Consider the following 24,619-nt stretch of genomic DNA (forward strand, 5'->3'; position numbering starts at 1 on the left):
AATAGTCACATTGACTTGGCTGCCACTTACTCTTGAACTCTCAAACCTACAGAACAGCTTAGACATCACCTCTTTCTGAGAAATCATCAGGAAATTGTGCATATCTCATTAGAGCTTTTATGTGAGAGGATTTTTTGTGGGGAGGAGGATATGGGAGCAGTTTTTCCAGGCTTCCATGTATAAAGATAAAGTGATAAAAATATTTTGGGAATGGAGCATGTATGACTTGGAATATCAAATATAATAGTTTAAAATTTATTTGGTAACCATTAGAGGCCCATTGTAGCATTTTGAACAGGAGACCTGACATAATGATGATTTATCTGACCATGCCATATGGAATTGGAGAGGAACATGACAGAAGCAGCAAGTTCAGGACTGAAGTGATTAAGACTTGAATAAAGAATGGTGGTAATGGGAATGAAAGAAAAGGCATTGTGAAAGGGATTTCTAAACAAAGATTTGACAGGTTCTAAGAAATGATTGAAGATAAGATATGGAAGACAAGCAGGGGAATTGGAGATGTTGGAATTTCATACTTGGGTGACTAGGAAATTTTTGATATCAGCAGGAGATGGGACATTAGCAGGAAAAGTAGTTGAGGGAAAAAGCTGAACTTCCCATTTGTTATTTATTGGATGTGAGGTTAATTATAAACTCTACTTTAGAGCATGTCAATATTCCTTCTAAGAATTATGCTATACTCTGTCATTAGATGGGAAAGGTAGTCTTTTTTTTTCTTCTAGTTTTATTGAGATATAATTTACATACAGCACTGTATCAGTTTAAGGCATAATGGTTTGACTTACATACATCATGAAGTGATAAATCACAGTAAGTTTAGTGACCAACAATCATCTCATATAGATAGAAAATTAAAGAAATAGAAAAAATTATTTTTCTTGTGATGGGAATGCTTAGGATTTGCTCTCTTAACAACTTTCATATATAACATATGACAGTGTTAATTATATTTATCATGTTGACATTACATCCCTAGTACTTATTTGTCTTATAACTGGAAGTTTGTACCTTCTGATTTCCTTCATCCAATTCCTGCTCCCCTCAGCCCCCACCTCTGGGAACCATAAATCTGATCTCTTTTTCTATAAGTTTCTTTGTTTTTGAACTGTAATTGACCCAGAACACTATGTTAGTTCCTTTTACCCAAAGTAGTGATTTGGTATTTCTGTACATTTCAAAATGATCACCACAATAAGTCCATTTACCATCTGTCATCATACAAAGATATTGATATTATATAACTATTGACTATATTCCTCATGCTGTATATTTCATATCCATGACTCATTTATTTTACAGCTGGAAGTTTTTTACCTGTTAATCTCCCTCACCTATTTCTTTCCTCCCCTGGCAATGTAGTCTTGTATCAGTAGCATAAGTTTTGGAAACAGGCCTGTATGCCAGGTCACCTTTAATAAATATCACTGTTGTGAGACTGAAAAGTTGCTGATCTTTTTGGATTTTACTTTGTTCACATATAAACTAGAAATAGTAATACCTGATTACAGGGCTGTTGTGTAAACTAAATAGTATAATATATATCCATGCTGTCCTATTATAAGCCCTCAATAAATGTTAGTTTTCCCTTCTTCCTTAGAAGATGCCAGCCTTATTTATTCTTGACTATTTTCACACATTAAGATGGACATCAAAGAATAATGCATAAAACATTTTTGTTTCACTGTTTAGCAGTTCACTGAAGTCATAACCATGATTGTTTGCTAAATAAAATATGTGTATAATCAGGCAGTTTGTAATTAGACTAACTCAGAAGTTGTAATTATTGAATGTGTAGGTGTAGTTAACAGCCTTCATTTCTGGTAAATGACTTTACTTAGAGGATGTATGTTTATGTGAGCAAGAGGGACTATTTCCTGGAAGGAAACTGTGGTCTCCAGATCTTTATAATAACGTCACCTTTAGTCTTTTTGAAGTCATGAGCATTGTCCTATACAGACTGTTTTCTTGAGGCAGTTTCGTGCAAGTAGTAAATGAAGCCTCCTTATGCACCTGTTAAAACTCCATAGACTGTCAGTAATATGGAAAAATTGGATGTTTAATCAGGAATGCGAACATGTGTTTCAGGTAGAGAATTCCAAAGATAATGAAGATAGTATTCTACAAAGAGAAATTCCTGCCAGACAGTCTCGACGAAGGTTTCGGAAAATTAACTGTAAAGGAGAACGCCAAACTATTACTGATGATGTGGACATTAACAGCTATCTTTCTGTGAGTATATTTAGGAACATTTCATGGGTATTTCTTAGATCATATGCAGTATACTTAATTTACATATACATATATTTTAACATCTTTATTGGAGTATAATTGCTTTACAATGGGGTGTTAGTTGCTCCTTTATAACAAAGTAAATCAGTATATACATATACTTATATCCCCGTATCTCCTCCCTCTTGCTTCTCCCTCTCATCTGCTTTATCCCACCCCTCTAGGTGGTCACAAAGCACTGAGTTAATCTCGCTGTGCTATGTGGCTGCTTCCCACTAGCTATCTGTTTTACATTTGGTGTTGTATATATGTCCATGCCACTCTCTCACTTCATCCCAGCATACTCTTCCCCCTTGCCGTGTCCTCAAGTCCATTGTGTATGTCTGTGTCTTTATTCCTGTCCTACCCCTAGGTTTTTCAGAACCTTTTTTTTTTTTTTAACCTTCCATATATATGTGTTAGCATACAGTGTTTGTTTTTCTCTTTCTGACTTACTTCACTCTGTATAAGACTCTAGGTCCATACACCTCACTACAAATGACTCAATTTTATTTCTTCTCTTTTTTTTTTTTGCGGTACGTGGGTCTCTCACTGTTGTGGCCTCTCACGTTGTGGCACAGGTTCCAGACGTGCAGGCTCAGCAGCCATGGCTCACGGGCTTAGCTGCTCCACGCCATGTGGGATCTTCCCAGACCGGGGCATGAACCCATATCCCCTGGATCGGCAGGCGGACTGTCAACCACTGCACCACCAGGGGAGCCCCAATGCCCCAATTTTGTTTCTTTTTATGGCTGAGTAATATTCCATTGTATATATGTGCCACATCTTCTTTATCCATTCATCTGTTGATGGACACTTAGGTTGCTTCCATGACCTGGCTATTGTAAATAGAGCTGCAGTGAACATTGTGGTACATGACTCTTTTCGAAATATGGTTTGCTCAGGGTATATGCCCAGTAATGGGATTGATGGGTCATATGGTAGTGCTATTTTTAGTTTTTTAAGGAACCTCCATACTGTTCTCCATAGTGACTGTATCAATTTATATTCCACCAACAGTGCAAGAGGGTTCCCTTTTCTCCACACCCTCTCCAGCATTTATTGTTTCTAGATTTTTTGATGATGGCCATTCTGACTGGTGTGAGGTGATACCTCATTTAGTTTTGATTTGTGTTTCTCTAATGATTAGTGATGTTGAGCATCCTTTCATGTGTTTGCTGGCAATCTGTATTCTTCTTTGGAGAAATGTCTATGTAGATCTTCTGCCCATTTTTGGATTGGGTTGTTTGTTTTTTTGATATTGAGCTGCTTGTAAATTGTGGAGATTAATCCTTTGTCAGTTGCTTCATTTGCAAATGTTTTCTCCGATTCTGAGGGTTGTCTTTTCATCTTGTTTATGTTTTCCTTTGCTGTGCAAGAGCTTTGAAGTTTCATTAGGTCCCATTTGCTTATTTTTGTTTTTATTTCCATTTCTCTAGGAGGTGGGTCAAAAAGGATCTTGCTGTGATTTACGTCATAGAGTGTTTTGCCTATGTTTTCCTCTAAGAGTTTTAGAGTGTCTGGCCTTGCAGTTAGGTCTTTAATCCATTTTGAGTTTATTTTTGTGTATGGTGTTAGGGAGTGTTCTAATTTCAGTCTTTTACGTGTAGCTGTCCAGTTTTCCCAGCACCACTTATTGAAGAGGCTGTCTTTTCTCCGTTGTATATTCTTGACTCCTTTATCAAAAATAAGGTGACCATATGTGCGTGGGTTTATCTCTGGGCTTTCTCTGCTGTTCCATTGATCTATCTTTCTGTTTTTGTGCCAGTGCCATACTGTCTTGATTACTGTAGCTTTGTAGTATAGTCTGAAGTCCAGGAGCCTGATTCCTCCAGCTCCATTTTTCTTTCTCAAGATTGCTTTGGCTACTTGGGGTCTTTTGTGTTTCCGTACAAACTGAAATGTTTTGTTCTAGTTCTGTGAAAAATGCCATTGGTAGTTTGATAGGGATTGCATTGAATCTGTAGATAGCTTTGGGTAGTATAGTCCTTTTCACAATATTGATTCCTCCAATCCAAGAACATGGTATATCTCTCCATCTGTTTGTATCATCTTTGATTTCTTTTTTCAGTGTCTTATAGTTTTCTGCATGCAGGTCTTTTTTCTCCTTAGGTAGGTTTATTCCTAGATATTTTATTCTTTTTGTTGCACTGTTAAATGGGAGTGTTTCCTTAATTTCACTTGCAGATTTTTCATCATTAGTGTATAGGAATGCAAGAGATTTCTGTGAATTAATTTTGTATCCTGCTATTTTACCAGATTCATTGATAAGCTCTAGTAGTTTTCTGGTACCATCTTTAGGATTCTCTGTGTATAGTATCATGTCATCTGCAAACAGTGACAGCTTTACTTCTTCTTTTCCAATATGGATTCCTTTATTTCTTTTTCTTCTCTGTTTGCTGTGGCTATAACTTCCAAAACTATGTTGAATAAGAGTGGTGAGAGTGGGCAACCTTGTCTTGTTCCTGATCTCAGTGGAAATGCTTTCAGTTTTTCACCATTGAGAATGATGTTGGCTGTGGGCTTGTCATATATGGCCTTTATTATGTTGAGGAAAGGTCCCTCTATGTCTACTTTATGTGGGGTTTTTATCATAAATCGGTGTTGAATTTTGTCAAAAGCTTTTTCTGCGTCTATTGAGATGATCATATGGTTTTTCTCCTTCAATTTGTTAATATGATTTATCACATTGATAGATTTGCGTATATTGAAGAATCCTTGCATTCCTGGAATAAACCCCACTTGATTATGGTGTATGATCCTTTTAATGTGCTGTTGGATTCTGTTTGCTAGTATTTTGTTGAGGATTTTTGCATCTGTGTTCATCAGTGATATTGGCCTATAGTTTTCTTTCTTTGTGACATCCTTGTCTGGTTTTGGTATCAGGGTGATGGTGGCCTCGTAGAAGGAATTTGGGAGTGTTCCTCTCTCTGCTATATTTTGGAAGAGTTTGAGAAGGATAGGTGTTAGCTCTTCTCTAAATGTTTGATAGAATTCGCCTGTGAAGCCATCTGGTCCTGGGCTTTTGTTTGTTGGAAGATTTTGAAATACAGTTTCAATTTCAGTGCTTGTGATTGGTCTGTTCATATTTTCTATACCTTCCTGATTCAGTCTTGACAGGTTGTGCATTTCTAAGAATTTGTCCATTTTATCGGCATAGAGTTGCTTGTAGTAATCTCTGATGACCTTTTTTATTTCTGCAGTGTCAGTTGTTACTTCTCCTTTTTCATTTCTAATTCTATTGATTTGAGTCCTCTCCCTTTTTTTCTTGATGAGTCTGGCTAATGGTTTATCTATTTTGTTTATCTCCTCAAAGAACCAGCTTTTAGTTTTATTGATCTTTGCTATTGTTTCCTTCATTTCTTTTTCATTTATTTCTGTTCTGATTTTTATGATTTCTTTCCTTCTGCTAGCTTTGGGGTTTTTTTGTTCTTCTTTCTCTAATTGCTTTAGGTGTAAGGTTAGGTTGTTTCAGATGTTTCTTGAGGTAGGATTGTATTGCTATAAACTTCCCTCTTAGAGCTGCTTTTGGTGCATCCCATAGGTTTTCAGTTGTCGTGTTTCCATTGTCATTTGTTTCTAGGTATATTTTTATTTCCTCCTGATTCCTTCAGTGATCTCTTGGTTATTTAGTGTATTGTTTAGCCTCCATGTGTTTATAGGTTTTACAGATTTTTTCTTGCAGTTGACATGTAGTCTCATGGCGTTGTGGTCGGAAAAGATACTGGTACAATTTCAATTTTCTTAAATTTACCAAGGCTTGATTTGTGACCCAAGATATGATCTGTCCTAGAGAATGTTCCATGAGCACTTGAGAAGAAAGTGTATTCTGTTGTTTTTGGATGGAATGTCCTATAAATATCAGTTAAGTCCATCTTGCTTAATATATCATTTATAGCTTGTGTTCCTTATTTATTTTCCTTTTGGATGATCTGTCCATTGGTGAAAGTGGGGTGTTAAAGTCCCCTACTATGATTGTGTTACTGTCGATTTCCCCTTTTATGGCTCTTAGCATTTGCCTTATGTATTGAGGTGCTCCTATGTTGGGAGCCTAAAGATTTAAAATTGTTATAACTTTTTCTTGGATTGATCATTATGTAGTGTCCTCTTTTTCTCTTGTACTAGTCTTGATTCTAAAGTCTATTTTGTCTGATATGAGAAGTGCTACTCCATCTTTCTTTTGATTTCCATTTGCATGGAGTATCTTTTTGCATTCCTTCATTTTCGGTCTGTATGTGTCCCTAGGTCTGAAGTGGGTCTCTTGTAGGCATCATGTATACGGGTCTTGTTTCTTTGTCCATTCACCCAGTCTGTGTCTTTTGGTTGGAGCATTTAATCCATTTACATTTACGGTAGTTATCAATCTGTATGTTCCTTTTACCATTTTCTAAATTGTTTTGGGTTTGTTATTGTAGGTGTTTTTCTTCTCTTGTGTTTTCTGCCTAGAGAAGTGCCATTAGCATTTATTGTAAAGCTGGTTTGTTGGTACTGAATTCTCTTAGCTTTGATTGTCTGTAAGGGTTTTAATTTCTCCTTCGAATCTGAATGAGATCCTTGCTTGGTAGAGTAATCTTGGTTGTAGGTTTTTCCCTTTCATCACTTTAAATATGTCCTGCCACTCCCTTCTGGCTTGCAGTTTCTGCTGAAAGATCAGCTGTTAAACTTATGGGGATTCCCTTGTATGTTATTTTTTGTTTTTCCCTTGCTGCTTTTAATATTTTTTTCTCTTCATTTAATTTTTGATAGTTTGATTAATGTGTGTCTTGGTGTGTTTCTCTTTGGATTTATCCTGTATGGGACTTTCTGTGCTTCCTGGACTTGATTGACTCTTTCCTTTCCCATGTTAGGGAAGTTTTCGACTATAATCTCTTCAAATTTTCTCAGTCCCTTTCTTTTTCTTTTCTTCTTCTGCGACCCCTATAATTCGAATGTTAGTGTGTTTAATGTTGTCCCAGAGGTCTCTGAGACTGTCCTCAATTCTTTTCATTGTTTTTTCTTTATTCTGCTCTGTGGTAGTTATTTCTACTGTTTTATCTTCCAGGTCGCTTATCCGTTCTTCTGCCTCAGTTTTTCTGCTATTGATCCCTTCTAGAGAATTTTTAATTTCATTTGTTCTGTTATTTATCATTGTTGGTTTGCTCTTTACTTCTTCTAGGTCCTTGTTAAACGTTTCTTGTATTTTCTCCATTCTATTTCCAATATTTTGGACCATCTTTACTATCATTACTCTGAATTATTTTTCATGTAGACTCCCTATTTCCTCTTCGTTTGTTTGGTCTGGTGTGTTTTTACCTTGATACTTCATCAGCTGTGTGTTTCTCTGTCTTCTCATTTTGCTTAACTTACTGTGTTTGGGGTCTCCTTTTCGCAGTTGGCAGGTTTGTAGTCCCAATTTTTTTTTGGTGTCTGCTCCCAGTAGCTGAGGTTGGTTCAGTGGGTTGTGTAGGCTTCCTGGTGGAGGGGACTGGTGCCTGTGTTCTGGTGGATGAGGCTGGATCTTGTCTTTCTGGTGGGCAGGACCATGTCTGCTGGTGTGTTTTAGGGTGTTTGTGGACTTACTATGATTTTAGGCAGCCTCTCTGCTAATGGATGGGGTTGTGTTCCTGTCTTGCTAGTTGTTTGGCTTAGGGTTTCCAGCACTATAGCTTGCTGGTGGTTGAGTGGAGCCGGGTGTTTGTGTTGAGATGGAGTACTCTTGGGAGACCTTTCACCATTTGACATTACTTGGAGCCGGGAGGTCTCTGCTATATCGGTGTCCTGAACTCGGCTCTCCCACCTCAGAGGCACAGGCCTGACACCTGGCTGGAGCACCAAGACCCTGTCAGCCACATGGCTCAGAAGAAAAGGGTGAAAAATAGAAAGAAAGAAAGAAAAGAATAAAATAAAATTGTTATTAAAATAAAAATTTTAAAGTAATTAAAAAAAAGGAAAGAAAGAACAACCAAACTGAAAAACCAATCCAACAATGATAGCAAGCACTAAAAACTATACTAAAAAAAGGATGGACAGACAGAACTCTGGGACAAATGGTAAACGCAAAGCTATACAGACAAAATCACATAAAGAAGCATAAACATACATACTCACAAAAAGAGGAAAAGGAAAAAATATATATATCTTTTGGGAAGTCTCAGGTCTTGTGCCTTCGTTCAGTAGGTGTTCTTTAGGAGTTGTTCTACATATAGATGTATTTCTTATGTATTTGTGGCGAGGGAGGTGATCTCCACGTCTTACTCCTCCTCCATCTTGAAGGTCTCTTACATATATTTTTGATAATATCAGCACTTGTGGCTCTACATGTAAAATCTGGGGCAGGTAAATATATCTATATAACTTTTTAAAATGCTTCTGCTATGTTGAGTTGGGTAGAAATACTCTTACCAGTGCAGGATTTGTTTTTGTTTAAATGGTGTAAGAGAATTTTCTTAATGTATCTTTTTAGACATACTTGTGGATTTTCTTAGTTTTTTTGTTGCTTGAATGGTATATGTATATATTTGAATCCTGAGAACCCAGGAAATAGACTCATTGGCAGCTTTTTTTCTCTTATGTGGTAAGGTATACAAAAGAAATAAAAATATGTCAGTTCTTCCCTTGAAGTGTGGGACAGTGGTACCTACTGTGTGCCAGTGCAGAAATATATCCAAGTGTTAAAGGTACGTTTTCACATGCAAATATTGAAAAAGAAGATGATGAAATACATAACTTTCGTGACAGCGGAAGAAACATGAGCTTTTTCTTCAGAAGTCTTTTTTTTTTTTTTCACACACACACTGTATTTTATTTTTACAAGAGATAAACTGACACCAAGCATTGTAAATGGATGACCACAACAGAGGCAACAATGACTGCAATTACCAAACACAAAACACACTCATTCTATATCATAATATTGACATTCAGTCCAGTAATCCTCTACTGTAACAGCTCCTTTACTTTGCAGTGAAAATTGATTTGTATATTTTTTGCCTCTCAGTCCTTGTGGGGGTTTTTGGTTTTTTATTCAAAGAGTAAGTCACAAAGATTATAATCATCCTCATCAGTTGACTCAGTCCCATGTAATAAATTGTTTTTCATCTTGATCTTTTGTTAGCACTTTTATGACTTCATCAGTTTTCCATTAGAGTTCTGAAAATGCTTATTCATTCAGTTCAGCAGTATAGTCAGTTACAAGAAACCTGTACTTGTCAGTCTTTTCCATGAATTCCTTGAAGATGAAACCCTTTTATAGGAACATTTTTGCAAAAGCATCTGAGTACACTCAGAACTGTCTGTAAATGAAAAAGACTTAAAAATGACCATGGTTAAAGATTTGATGATAGTTCATAATAATGCAGTTGACAAGGAAATTTAGTTATTTCTGAGATATACATTTTAAAGTAATAACTAGAATTATGACTTATAACATTATACTAGAACATATAAGATTTTTAGAAATTTCATGTAATGTTTGAAACATTTATATTAACATATTTCCATACAAATAACCCAAAGAAAGTTTAGTATTAGTTGTTTTTTTTGTTTGTTTTTTTATACTGCAGGTTCTTATTAGTCTTCAGTTTTATAACATCACTGTATACATGTCAATCCCAATCGCCCAATTCAGCACACCACCATCCCCACCCCACTGCAGTTTTCTCCCCTTGGTGTCCATACGTTCGTTCTCTACATCTGTGTCTCAACTTCTGCCCTGCAAACAGGTTCATCTGTACCATTTTACTAGGTTCCACATACATGTGTTAATATACAATATTTGTTTTCCTCTTTCTGACTTAATTCACTCTGTATGACAGTCTCTAGATCCATCCACGTCTCAACAAATGACTCAATTTCATTCTTTTTTATGGCTGAGTATTATTCCATTGTGTATATGTATGATAACTTCTTTATCCATCCGTCTGTCGATGGGCATTTAGGTTGCTTCCATGACCTGGCTTTTGTAAATAGTGCTGCAGTGAACATTGGGGTGCATGTGTCTTTTTGAATTATGGTTTTCTCTGGGTATATGCCCAGTAGTGGGATTGCTGGATCATATGGTAATTCTATGTTTAGTTTTTTAAGGAATCTCCATACTATTCTCCATAGTGGCTGCATCAATTTACGTTCCCACCAACAGTGCCAGAGGGTTCCCTTTTCTCCACACCCTCTCCCTCATTTGTTGTTTGTAGATTTTCTGATGATGCCCATTCTAACTGGTGTGAGGTGATACCTCATTAGTGATGTTGAGCAGCTTTTCATGTGCTTCTGGGCCATCTGTATGTCTTCTTTGGAGAAATGTCTATTTAGGTCTTCTGCCTCTCCAGAAGTCTTTAATTTTGTAATTCAACTATTGAGAAGTAGTTGAATCAAGAAGTAAGGATAGGCTAAGAAAGAATAAATCCAGGTGTATTTTATAAGTTTTCAAAGGAGTCATGGTCCCCCAAAATATAAAAACAGTCTAGAGATTGACGGCAGCCAAACTCCCAAGGGTGTGTTTAGTTCTGTTGTTTGTCAGAAACAGAAAATTCATTCATTCCATGTTAGGAATAAAGAGGATTATTTAGGGAGTTGTTTGTATTAGAATAAGTGTTAAATTTAAGCAGGTCTTAGGAGTTAGTTACATTTGCCTGATTTCATTGACTGAGCACATTCTGTTTCTGACATGAAACAATAACATATGAGATGGTCCTCAAATTTTAATTACATAAAGTTCATTTCCTGTTTTTATTATTTAATGATTTCTTTATTTTTTGGCCATGCTTTGAGGCTTTTGGGAGCTTAGTTCCCCAGCCAGGGATTGAACCCGAGCCGATGGCCGTGAAAGTGCCGAGTCCTAACCACTGGAGTGTCAGGGAATTCCCACTTTTTCTTTTTATATAGTAAATTTCCCTGTCACTAATTAATTTAAGCTGATTTAAGTTTTGCCTTATTACAGAAATGAAACGTCTATTTCTTAAAAACTAAAAGTTGGTTAGTTCCATCACTCAGTTATGTAACCACTGATGACATTTTGTATATTCTTGGATAAAACGGTTTTCAACATGTAGGTAGATATGTGAGCTTTTTGGCTAACTTCATAAAGCTTAAATATATGATCTGACTTGTAACTTTTAAAGACTTGTGTATATAATGTGAACATCTTTGAATGTTACTTTTTTTTTTAACAACATTATTCTCAATAGTGTTGTGGTACTCCATTGTAAGAATTGCCATAATTTATTTACTCGGTTCCCAGTATTTGGTCATGTAGATTTTCCTAGTTTTTTGTTACTTTTTTAAAATAAAGTGCTAAGTAATTTTGTGGTTATATATGCCCTTATCTTGGTTTCTTTAGAAAAAATTCTAAGTTGAATTGCTTAATTAAAGTATCTTTAATTTTACTATTTGGTTCTCCTTTTATAAGGCAGAATGCATTGTTTGTGTGTGTGTATTGATTACTTGCTTACTCTAGTCTCAACTGTAGTGTGTTCTTTTCTCAAACTTTTTTACTGTCACGTCATGAAGTCTAACCAGATTCCGTATTTTCTCTTGGTAGCTGTGGGTTGTCCTCTCTAGGATATACTGGTTTCCTGATTGGACCAGAAAGCAATTGGCACACTGCTTGGTATTCTTTCCATTTGATGACTCTGAGTGTGGCATTTTCACATGTAAAGGCTTGTTTAAAGTGGTTATCTTACTGAATACTGTCAGAGATTTGGCAGCTCATGGGAAGGGGAGGACTAAGTTGATTCCACGTAGACAAAACTGACTTTTTAACTATTAGACTGTGTTAGAGAATGATATTTGGTCATGTTACTTGTATATGCTATTTCTTAAAGTAATAGGGTTTTGTTTTGTTTTTCTTCTAAAAGGCATATGTTTCAGGCAACTTAGAAAATGCATTAGGACGTTTTACTTTACTTTTAAATGAAACCTGTGTATCTGGCCAAATTTCTACATATTGATAGTTAATCTAAATAAGGTAGTATAGCAAAAATCTTTTTCTTTTTTTAATTTATTTTATACTATATTAGTTTCAGGTGTACAGCAAAGTGATTCAGTTATTTTTTTCAGATTATATTCCATTATAGGTTATTACAAGATAGTGAGTATAATTCCCTGTGCTATACAGTAAATCCTTGTTGCTTATCTATTTTATGTAGAGTAGTTGTATCTGTTATTCATACTGCTAATTTGTTCCTCCCTTGACCCAGGGCCCTGGCCCCTTTGGTAACCTTAAATTTGTTTTCTATGTCTATGAGTCTGTTTCTGTTTTGCCTATAGATTCATTTGTATTATTTTTAGATTCCACATGTAAGTGATATCATTTAATATTTGTCTTTCTCTTACTTACTTCACTCAGTATCATATTCTATAGGTCCATCCCTGTTGCTGCAAATAGCAATCCTTCATTACTTTTTATGACTGAGTAATATTCTCTTTTATATATCTATCTACCTGTCTATCTCACATCTTCTTAACCAGTCATCTGTTGATGGCTACTGGGGTTGTTTCCATGTCTTGGCTATTGTAAGTAGTGCTGCTATGAACATTAGGGTGCATATATCTTTTAAAATTAGAGTTTTGTCCTTTCTAGATATATGCCCAGGAGTAGGATTTCAGGATCATATGGTAGCTCTATTTTTAGTTTTTTTAAGGAACCTCCATATTGTTTTCCATAGTGGCTGCACCAATTTACATTCCCACCAACTGCATACTAGGGTCCCCTTTTCTCTACACCCTTTCCAGCATTTATTATTTGTAGACTTTTTCAGGATAGCCATTCTAATTGGTGTGAGGTGATAATTCATTGTAGTTGGTTTTTTTTCTTTTTCTATTTCTTTATTTTATTTCTTTATTTTTTGGCTGTGTTGGGTCTTTGTTGCTGCATGTGGGCTTTCTCTAGTTGCAGCAAGTGGGGGCTACCCTTTGCTGTGGTGCGTGGGCTTCTCATTGCACTGGCTTCTCTTGTGGAGTACAGGCCCTAGACACTTGGGCTTCCGTAGTTGCAGCACGCGAGCTCAGTAGTTGTGGCTTGTGGGCTCTAGAGCACAGGCTCAGTAGTTGTGGCGCATGAGCTTAGTTGCTCTGCAGCATGTGGGATCTTCCTGGACCAGGGCACAAACCTGTGTCCCCTGCATTGACAGGCGGATTCTTAACCGCTGCGCCACCAGGGAAGCCCTTCATTGTAGTTTTGATTTGTGTTTCTCTAATAATCAGCAATGTTGAGCATCTTTTCATGTGCCTGTTGGCCATCTCTATGTCTTGTTTGGAGAAATATCTGTTTAGGTCTTCCGCCCATGTTTTGATTTTTTTTTTTTTTTTCATCCTGAGTTGTATGCGCTGTTTGTATATTTTGGACATTAACCCCTTGTTGGTCACATCATTTGCAGATATTTTTCTCCCATTCCTAGGTTGTCTTTTTGTTTTGTTGATGGCTTCCTTTGCTGTGCAAAAGCTTTTGTGTTTAATTAGGTTTCATTTGTTTATTTTTGCTTTTATTTCTTTTGCCTTTGGAGTTTGATCTAAGTAAATATTGCTATGATTATGTCACAGAATGTTCTGTCTATATTCTCTCCTGGAAGTTTCATGGTGTCATGTCTTATATCAAGGTCTTTAAACCATTTTGAGTTTATTTTTGTATATGATGTGAGGGAGTGTTCTGATTTCACTGATATACTTGTAGCTATCTAGCTTTTCTCTTCACCTCTTGCTGAAGAGACTGTCTTTTCTCCATTGTATATTCTTGCCTCCTTTATTGTAAATTAATTGACAATAGTTGTGTGGGTTTATTTCCAGGCACTCTGTTCCATTGATCTTTATGTGTCTTTTTGTGCCAACACCATGCTGTTTTTATTACTACAGCTTTGTAGTATAGTCTGAAGTCTGGAAGGGTTATGCCTCCAGCTTTGTTCTTTTTCCTCAGGATTGCTTTGGCATTTTGGGTCTTCTTTGGTTCCATATAAATTTGGGGATTATTTGTTCTAGTTCTGTGAAAAATGTCTTAGGTATTTTGATAGGGATTGCATTAAATCTGTAGATTGCTTTGGATAGTATGGCCATTTTAACAGTGTTAGTTCTTCCAATCTAAGAGCATGGGATATCTTTCCATTTCTTTGTATCATCTTCAGTGTCCTTTGTCAGTGTTGTATAGTTTTCAGTGTATATGTCTTTCACCTCCTTGGTTAAGTCTTAGGTATTTTACTTTTTTTGACATGACTTTAAATAGGATTTTTTTTTTTTCTGATACTTCATTATTAGCATAAAGAAATGCAACAGATTTCTATATATTAATCTTGTATCCAGCTACCTTGCCAAATTCATTTATTAGTTCTAATAGGGTTTGTGTGTGGAGAGTTTAGGGTTCTTAATAGAGAGTATCATGTCATCGGCAAATAGTGACAGTTTTACCTCTTTCCTTCCAATTTGGATACGTTTTATTTCTTTTTCTTGTCTCATTGCTGTGGCTAGGACTTCCAGTAGTATGTTGACGAGAAGGGGTGAGTGGGCATCCTTTTCTTATTCCTGAATTTAGTGGGAAGGCTTTCAGCTCTTCACCGTTGAGTATGATGTTGTCTGTGGGTTTGTTGTAAATGGCTTTTATTACGTTGATATATTCCATCTATACCCACTTTGGTGAGTTTTTTCTTAAATGGATGTTGAATTTTGTCAAATGCTTTTTCTTTTTTTCTTTCTTTTTTTTTTTTTGCGGTATGCGGGCCTCTCCCATTGCGGAGCACAGGCTCCGGATGTGCAGGCTTAGTGGCCATGGCTCATGGGCCCAGCCGCTCCGTGGCATGTGGGATCCCCCTGGACCGGGGCACGAACCTGCGTCCCCTGCATCGGCAGGCGGGCTCCCAACCACTGCGCCACCAGGGAAGCCCATCAGATGCTTTCTCTGCATCAATTGAGATGATCATGTGGTTTTTGTCTCTCCTTTTTTTAATGTGGTATATCACATTGATTGATTTGTGCATGCTGAATCATCCTTGAAACCCTGGAATGAATCCAGCTTGATAGTTGTTTATGATCCTTTTTATGTATTGTTGGATTTGGTTTGCTAATATTTTGTTGAGGATTTTTATATCTGTATTCATCAAAGATATTGGCCTGTAATTTTCTTTTTCTGTGGCGTCTGTATCTGGTTTTGAATCAGCGTGATGGTGGCTTAACACAGTGAATTTGGGTGTGTTCCTTCCTCTTCTGTTTTGGAATAGTTAGAGAAGGATGGGTATAAGTTCTAGCAGCAAAAATCTTTAGTACTTGTGAAAGCATGCAGTAGTTAATTGGTTTTATGACTACTATAAGGATCTTTATTTCTTTCATTCTACTGTCTTGTTTTGTTTTTGTTTATTTTTGGCTGCATTGGGTCTTCATTACTGTACATGGGCTTTCTCTAGTTGCTGCAAGCAGGGGCTACTCTTTGTTGCGGTACGTGGGCTTCTCCTTGCGGTGGTTTCTCTTGTTGCGGAGCACGGGCTCTAGGCGCGCGGGCTTCAGTAGTTGTGGCTCATGGGCTCAGTAGTTGTGGCTTGTGGGCTCTAGAGCGCAGGGTCAGTAGTTGTGGCGCATGGGCTTAGTTGCTCCGTGGCATGTAGGGTCTTCCTGGACCAGGGCTCGAACCCATGTCTTCTGCATTGGCAGGCGGATTCTTAACCACTGTGCCACCAGGCAAGTCCCTCATTCTACTGTCAGCAGTTCAGAGAGATCAGGAGAATCATTACTTTAGATAGCAGTGGAAATCTGGCATTTTCTTTTTTCATTTGGAAACCATCATCAACTTTTTCTTGCTAGAATGCTGAAAGTCAAAAATTCTTAAAGATGTACAGAATATTTCATTAATGTAGTTTTCTTTATCTTAATTATTATTAATCCAAACCTGTACATCAAGATTTTGTGAACATTAAAATTTTTGCATGTTTTTCAGAGTTACTTTCTAAGTGAATGCCTAGAACGATTGAAAAAAATGATTTATTCTTATGAAATATTTTCATAGTTTTGTCATATACATTGCTTTGTATAAGGATGAGAACCACAGTCTCAATGTGAAAGGTTTTTTTTTTTTATTGTTAAAAAGAGCAGTTCTACTGTATAACAGTAATAACATTCTTAAAACTCCTTTGGGTATTGCTCTCAGAGCTGGCAACAGATTTAAATGTCTTTGAATATTCTCTGTGATTTCAGAGTTTCGATCTTTGGGGAGGATGTATTTGATATTTCAAAATAGCATAAAGGTGATAGGGAGCAATATTCAGTGAATAAGATGGGTAATTAAGCCAAGTAAAAATAGTCTAGTATTTAGATGAGCCATCTGTCTAAATCCTTCCTTCACTTACTCTGTGATTGGTACATTTCACCTAAACAATCAGTGCTTTGGTTGCTTTACCTCTAAAAATGAGGATGGTAATATTGCGTCTGTCTGTCTTCCATGATGGTCGCTGATAGAACATGTGTGCACACTCAAAGTCTAATCAGTTAATGATATCCGTAGAGTCTTCCACTCAAATGTTTGTGCCCTCCTCTCAATTTCCCCATGTCATTCCCTTAGTGTTCACTGCCATTCTTTTTAGAAATGCTGTAGTAGCATCTCCCACACTCCCAGCCAGCTTTCATTGTAAAAGCAATATTTTTTCATTTTAAGAACTTTGGAGAATATTTTTTAATTGAAAAGTGTTATATAATCTCTACATTTAAAAATATCTGCTTAATCATTTTATTTGATTTTAAGATTTGTGTTTCTCTTCTCTCTGATGTCTCTACTCCTATTCCTTACATTTTATTCCTTACATCTTCCCCTATCCGCTGCCTCCAGCTAATTCATTCATTTTACTTCTGTCAGTCCTAAAAGAATCTTTTAACAATGTTATTTCTTTTAAGCTCTTAAATCGTTTCATTGCCAAACACCACCTATCAGAAATTCTAATGATCTAGCATATTTATCTGGCATATAGTCTAAACCAGTTTTGTCCAATAGAACTTTCTACAATGATGGAAATGTTTTCTATCTGTGGTTTCCAAATGATAGTAACCAGCCACACGTGGCTACTGAGCACTTAAAATGTGGCTGGTATGACTAAGGATTTTAATTTAAAATTAAAAATTTTAATTTAGGGCCTCCCTGGTGGCGCAGTGGTTGGGAGTCCGCCTGCCGGTGCAGGGGATACGGGTTCGTGCCCCGGTCTGGGAGGATCCCACGTGCCGCGTAGCGGCTGGGCCCGGGAGCCGCGTAGTGGCTGGGCCCGTGAGCCGTGGCCGCTGAGCTTGCGCGTCCGGCAACGGGAGGGGCCACGGCAGTGAGGGGCCCACATATCGCAAAAAAAAGCCATGGCCACTGAGCCTGCGCGTCCGTAGCCTGTGCTCCGCAAATGGGAGAGGCCACAACAGTGAGAGGCCCGCATAACGCAAGAAAAAAAAAAAAAAAAAAATTTAAATAATTTACATCAACTCATGGGAGGAATCTATGATTTTTTCTTGGTAGGGTTAGGTATACATCTCTGCATTCCTGTAATATCCCATGCATATACCTGTGACTATTCGTTATATTACGTTGTAATTTTTTATTCAAATGTCTGTCTCTCTCATCAGAGTGTACATGCCTTGAAAATGTGAACCATCATCTGTATATCCTCAGAGTGTATTGCCTGTTAAAGAAGATAGAGTGCCTGTTTTTTTATAAGCTTGTTTAGGTTCTTGTGTAACTTTGGGCAAGTTGTGTGACATTTCTAAGTTTGTTTTATATATATGAAAGGCTCTGCTCGGTGTTTGTTGCCTTGAAAAAACATCTGGTAATGTCAGCAGCTTCTACTCCTGTTGTTATTGAAAATACTCAAAAAACCTTTGTTTCTGTTGCTAACAAAATAATTTTATTATTTATCTATTTCTGGTTATTAAAATGTGTTTACCACAATGTGTGTATATGTTAAGATAATTGAAAAATGTAAGCTAAAGAATCAGACAAAGGGAGAATAAAGGTAGGAATGATAAAATCAAGCAGGCAACAATCAGCCAACTATGCCCTTTCCAGTTTTCTTGTAGCCTATACTCACAATGGCTCACTTTAAACAAAGCAGTTTCTTTGTTCAACCCTACAAGGTAGAGTGGTTATAAAATGTATATGAAAGTCACTGAATGAGTTGCTTTACTATATATAATAATAAGTGACTAGAAGCCAGTTAAATGATGACAGAAGATGTCTGCCAGAAACTGATGACTGGTTTTGGAATTATTGCCTTGAAGACCTTCTTTCTTTTAGTAATTAGCAAGGTCAGTAGTTTAGCTCAGGTGTCTTAAAATGTAGTTTGCAAACAGTCTACAGGGTGTGGGAAGAAAATAATAGAGTTTATTTGTACTGTTATCTTTTTAAGTTTCTGTGGATTTTTGTGTGTATTTCATAATGAACATAAAATACTTTTGCTGGTAGTACATGTATTAATTTATAAAAAATTATGTATCTTAGAAATACAGCTCAGAAATATTTAGTTTTTGAAGTATTGAGATTATATGATATATAAATCCCTTTGTCATCTGGCCCCAGTCTACCTGTTCACCCTTCTGGCCCCATAATTTTGTTGGTTGTCCCTTCCTTTGGCTTTTCTCTCTTCCTGGAAGGTTCTTGCAGGCTTCTTTACCTAATATAATTCTGTCCTTTGATTATTCAATTTGAATCTTAACTTGCTATTTGCTCCTTTTATCCAGAATGGTCTCCTGCCATGTCCTCCTGACAAAGTCCTGCTCAACTCCTAAGAGTCCATTCATCCATGAACTCTTTGGAGAAGCCTCCCCTAACACTTCCTGTTTGTAGAGTGCTCTTCTCATTGACCCCATAAGATGTTACACATACTTACATGCAGTGTGCTCATATAATCATGCTCTGTTCTGAAGATAGCAGAAAACAAAATTAGCAATTTACTTAAGAATTTCTTAAATGTCTGTATTTTTTATAGAAAGTTGATTTGTGTTTTAAATAGCCTACAGTGGTGAACATTTTTCATATGTAGTGAGTTGAATTTTTGATACTGGTATATACGTAAGTTTAAATGGTAAAAATAAGCCAGGACCAGTAAGGGGGAAGTGTTTTGCTTTCACAAAGGTCAGGCAACAAGTATGCCTTTATTTAACTTGAAATGCATCTCTAGATTATCAGACAACATTCATCCTTGGTCATTTTATGGAAACATTATTGATCCAAATATAAATCTGGACATTCTTTAAAGGTTTAAAAAATATTGTTGGTGTTTAGGTACTTCAGTTATGAAGTTATAGTTCTTCTCATTGATATCTCCTTTCTTCTGCTGCTATATATATATTTTTTTAAATAAATAAATAAATTTATTTATTTATTTATGGCTGTGTTGGGTCTTCGTTTCTGTGCGAGGGCTTTCTCTAGTGGCAAGCAGAGGCCACTCTTCATCACGGTGTGCGGGCCTCTCACTGTCGCGGCCTCTCTTGTTGCGGAGCACAGGCTTCAGACGTGCAGGCTCAGTAGTTGTGGCTCACGGGCCCACTTGTTCCGCGGCATGTGGGATCTTCCCAGACCAGGGCTTGAACCCGTGTCCCCTGCATTGGCAGGCAGATTCTCAACCACTGCGCCACCAGGGAAGCCCCTTCTGCTATATTTTTGAACAACAAACAGTCTGGGTGTTTGATGTGCTGTTATTGGCTCTTAATTAGATCCCACATTGCTCAGTACACTAAATCTTAATTTTTTTTTTCTTGTTCTTTATGTCACCTATGGTGCTTTTTACATTCTCAAGCACAGGGTAATCTACTACCCTTCTTCCTCTTTTTCTGCATCATAGCACCTGCACAGAAGTGGAGCCAGCCAACTCTTCCCAAGGGACACCTGGAAAGAGGGATTTCCATGGCAGCATCATGGGTCATGATTTTAAATTTGGAGGGCTTCCTTTTGCTCACCCTTCTTTACATGTATTCTTCCTACACAGTTCATTGTTCTGGCAAAGTGTGGCAGGTGGTGAGCATGATGTGACACTCTAGAATCTACTGTTTCATTTTAGGCTCACAAATTACTAATGCAACAAGCATCTCTTTCTCTTTGCTTCTTCTGTGATTGTGCCTTATGTTCCCTGCTCTCCTCCAGTGCTCCATGTTTTGTTTGGATTTAGTGCGTACAGAGAGAGATTAAGACATTTGTCCATACAGCTGAGTAAGAATTCAAGTGTGGTTGCTGAGATCACCTCATGGGTCATGTCTTAGTCCGTTCAGGCTGCTCTAACAAAGTACCACAGACCAAGTGGCTTATAAACAACAGAACTTTTATTTCTCACAGTTCTGTAGGCTAGAAGGCCAAGATCATGGTACCAGCAGCCAGCATGCCTCAGGTCCTGGTAAAGGCCCTCTTCTGGATTGTAGGCTGCTTACCTCTTACTGTCTGCTCACATGGTGGAAAGGACTAGGGAGCTCTGTGGAGCCTCTTTTATAAGGGCACTAATCCCAGTCTTGAGAGCTCCTTCCTTATGACCTGATCACCTTCCATAGGCCCCACCTTCTTATACCATCACCTTGGGGGTTAGAATTTCAACATACGAATTTTGCAGGAACACAGACCTTCATAGCAGCATCTCAACATTTGTCTCAGGACAACCCATTTGAACTTCCAAAGAAACTAGGTGCAAATAAGTTAAATCCTTGATATGGGCAGGTTTATAAGAGCCAGATTCCTCAGTTTGATGTGATAGAGTAGACATTAAACTAGGAATCGGATGATACGCGTTCCTTTTCTAGTTCAAGTGCTAATTTGCAGTGTTAAGGAATATTGAAGACATTCAGTCCCTGCATCATGTGGGGGAATTGAACTAGCTACCAAGTCCCTTTTAACTGTGGACTGCCAACCCCTGCTGTGTCCACATGGTAGAACAGGGCTAGGAAGCTCTCTGGGGCATTTTTTATATGGGCATTAATCCCAGTTCCAGAGCCCTCGTGACCTAATCACCTCCCAAAGGCCCCACTTCCTAATACCATCATTTTGCAGATTAGATTTTAACATAGGAATTTTGGGGGGGAGACACAAACCTTCAGACCATAGCAGACTACCAGTAAGCAAATAATTTAAACATTTATTCAAGTCAAAATGGAGGAGGTGTGCACACTCTTGTTGCATATATTATCAGAATTTCAAGTTTGGACTGCTAAAGTCACAGTCACTGATTGATAAACCGTCAACAGTGAAGTTTATTTGTGCACTTGATGGATCCTGATTATTTTAAATTATATTTTGTGTCTGATAAATACTTGTAGAATGAAAGGATGGGTGAGTACACAATCTTCTGTTACTTCTAAAGTAAAGAAGATTGTGTATCTGGAACCTTTGCCAATCTTATTTGTGTATAAGACAGTGAGTGTTGATCAGACTGCTACTGAGAAATTTGGAGCCTCTGAGAATCTGCAGCTTTTCAGTGTTGCTTGGCCTCTCACCCTATTTACAAGCCATAGTGCTCTGGACAGATATGTTCTTTATTGTGCTTTATACCTTAAAATCAGAAGAGAACTTTTCTCCTTTTATTCATGTGTGTCTAGCATCTCCTGGGAGAATTCTTGTCATTTGTCTTCTGGGAAATAATTTAGAATTCTCAACAGAAGGTTCTTGTACCTAGTTACAGGGTCATGAGTCCGCAAATGGACAGAGAAAAAGCAAAGGGGTGTGATTGTAAACAATCTAAGTAGGACAAATGCCTGCCTAGAGCAGATTAAAAAAATTTTTGTGTGTGAAAAAAAATGTTCCTTATAGTAATGTAGAAAAATATAGAAGAATATTAAGAAGGAAATGCTGTAATCCTCAAAACCAGAGATAGCTAGTGTGGCTAATGATTTTTAAATGCATGTATCTCGATTAAATCATTGAGATCTTTTTTAATTTAGATAATGTTGAATATTTATTTATCCTGCCTTTCTACTTCTCATGCAATTAAATTTTTCCCTGAACATTATTTTTAATATTAATATTATAACAAAGTATTCTCGTGCAGTTTCCAATTTATCTCCTGTTACAACTTGTATGAATATATCTGTATGTGACCTCGATTTTTTCCGTTAAGATTGATCCCTAGGGTGTGAAAATTATTTTTCATAAGGTATGAAAATTATTTTTAATGCTCTATATAAGTACTGCTAACTTCTAAGTAATCATCTTCAAAAATTGTTTTTATCATTCACTCTGTGTGAGCTTCAGGAGTGTTGGGAAGAGGGCAAGGGCATGCCCTCTGGTTGTCTGGGACAATTCTCCCTCCCTTAAAGGTGACACTGATTCATATGGATCTGCCCAGGGAACCAGAATAGGAAAGATTTTTATCATACGTGAAACACTTTACAGAAACCTCTTTTGAAGATCGTTTGAAACAACTCTTATACTAATGTATATACCAGTGGCCTAAGACAGTGATTTTTGAGAGCATTGCAGTTGGAAGGGGAATAACTACTCAAACATTTCAAACAGATTAATGCTGATTGTTACTGCCTTTTAATTTGATTTGTTATCTGTTCAGTAACTAGGCATTTAGCTTTTATAGTACTAGAAAATGCAGTATTTAAAATCAGAGAAGGGATACAAAGGTAATCTCTAATATAATCCAGGAATTTACAGATGGAGACAGTATTCTCAATTGTTTAATTTTTTTAGTGAGGTTTCTTTTTTCAGTCATGTTTATATATAGATACAGATATTTATTTTAATTATTGGGCAAATCTTGTTTTTTTGTAGAAAATAATACATTATATTAAAACTACATTAACTTTGCATATAGTATGTAGCATACTTGACTATATATGCAAAGTGTATTTTTTTGTGTGTGAGTGAAAAATGCTTGCTACAACTGCACTGTGTAGTGGAAAGTAGAAGCACGGTGCTGCCTTTTTATTGTTGCTTCGGTTTCACTGATTCTAATTATAGAAGCTTACATCACCTTAGTTGATGATGAAGGCTTCCCTCTTTCTCTTTGCTTTTTCTTCCTCCATCACTCCCTAAGGAAGGATCATATTTCATAGTGCATATGTGGCCCACTGGTGGCTCTGATAAGGTTTTCAACAGCGTGGTGCTGATCATTTAGTGGACATAGATGACACTGTGCTGAAGCACACTGTTTATTACAGAATAGGAGGAGAGTGTTGGTAGTCTGGCTTTCTTCAGAAAGTCTGAGAAATAGATAGGATGCAGTTTGAAAGCAGGAATTCCTGAGGGGCACCAGTAATTAGAGTTAACCATGTCTGGTAACTACAGAGATTCATTTCAGATGTTCAAGTTAAGCAAGGGGCAGGAGTGGGGCAGGGAGTAGGAAAGCTTACTGTGATCCTTTAAAAGGGCTTGTATGTTACCTCAGATATTATGGTAGTGTCATTTATTCATTCATTTTCCAAAAGGATTAAAGTGTTTTTACTATATAAATCAGTACATTTAACAGTTTATATCTTAAAGGCCAAATGCTTACAGCTAAAACACAGAAATGAGTGGCCTGTTTGTTTTATTATTTATATATTTTGTAAAACTACATAATTTTTCTTTGGTCTCACCTCCTTTTGAGTTTGGCTTCTCTACATTGTGATTATAATATTTCACTGTGCAGGTGGGGAATAAAGTGTATGACTGTGCCTGAGATTACTATAAACCTGGTTTTTGTTAATGTTGGTTTTTTGTTTTTCATAACGTCTAGAGTGTAAATTCTTTGATAACTTACCTTTATCCATGATTACCTTTTTTTCTCCTTTTCAGTGTTGTTACCTATTGACATAAAAGGTATATTTATAGGTTAGTAACTATTAGAGCCTCATATTTGGCTTTCTATACAATATGATTTCAAATGTTCTTCGTATTTTTGTTTAGAAATAGTTTATATAGTTAATGTATTTTATATTAGTTTATACAGTTTATAATGTGTTCATAAATATGAATACATAAAATAATTTATAATATGAATATATAAAATTTATATTATGAATATATAAAATAATTATTAACTATATAGCATTTACATTTTTATAAGACTATTTTATAATGGTTTGAAGTTTTGCAAATGCATACATTGATTGCTTTATTTGGTATTAGTTTGAAAGACCTTTTTAAAGCTAAAGATTTCATCAGTGTGGCTTAGCATCATGGCATTTCATATGCAGGGGAAATGTATTCTTAAATGGTTATCCTGTGGTTATGATTCCTAGACAATGTGTAGATCAGGGCATTCTCCCTTTCTGCAGTTACTTCATTTGAATTGGTGAGGTAATGGAATGAGATCATGATAAAATTTTTAAAGTAATAGAAGTGAAAAATCATTTATTCACCTAATCATATATTTTAGTTATTTGATAAATTACTGACTTTTCTAAAGATGTTTATAGTTTTCAGTAATTGAGAGTAAGTCATTCT

The 24,619-nt window shown here is 36.7% G+C and overlaps 1 protein-coding gene across 6 annotated transcripts in view; it reads left to right on the forward strand.

Moving 5' to 3' along the window:
- RAPGEF6 (Rap guanine nucleotide exchange factor 6) overlaps positions 1-24,619 on the forward strand; it is a 222,020-nt gene that overhangs the window by 78,513 nt on the left and 118,888 nt on the right. For all 6 annotated transcript variants that reach the window (XM_007461756.1, XM_007461757.1, XM_007461758.1 and 3 more), the window contains exon 6: positions 2,110-2,253. In XM_007461756.1, coding sequence (XP_007461818.1) covers positions 2,110-2,253 — 144 coding nt within the window. The remainder of the gene's footprint in view (positions 1-2,109; positions 2,254-24,619) is intronic.

The sequence above is a fragment of the Lipotes vexillifer genome, unplaced genomic scaffold (genome assembly GCF_000442215.2).
Source record: "Lipotes vexillifer unplaced genomic scaffold, Lipotes_vexillifer_v1.1 scaffold724, whole genome shotgun sequence".
Taxonomy (NCBI): domain Eukaryota; kingdom Metazoa; phylum Chordata; class Mammalia; order Artiodactyla; family Lipotidae; genus Lipotes; species Lipotes vexillifer.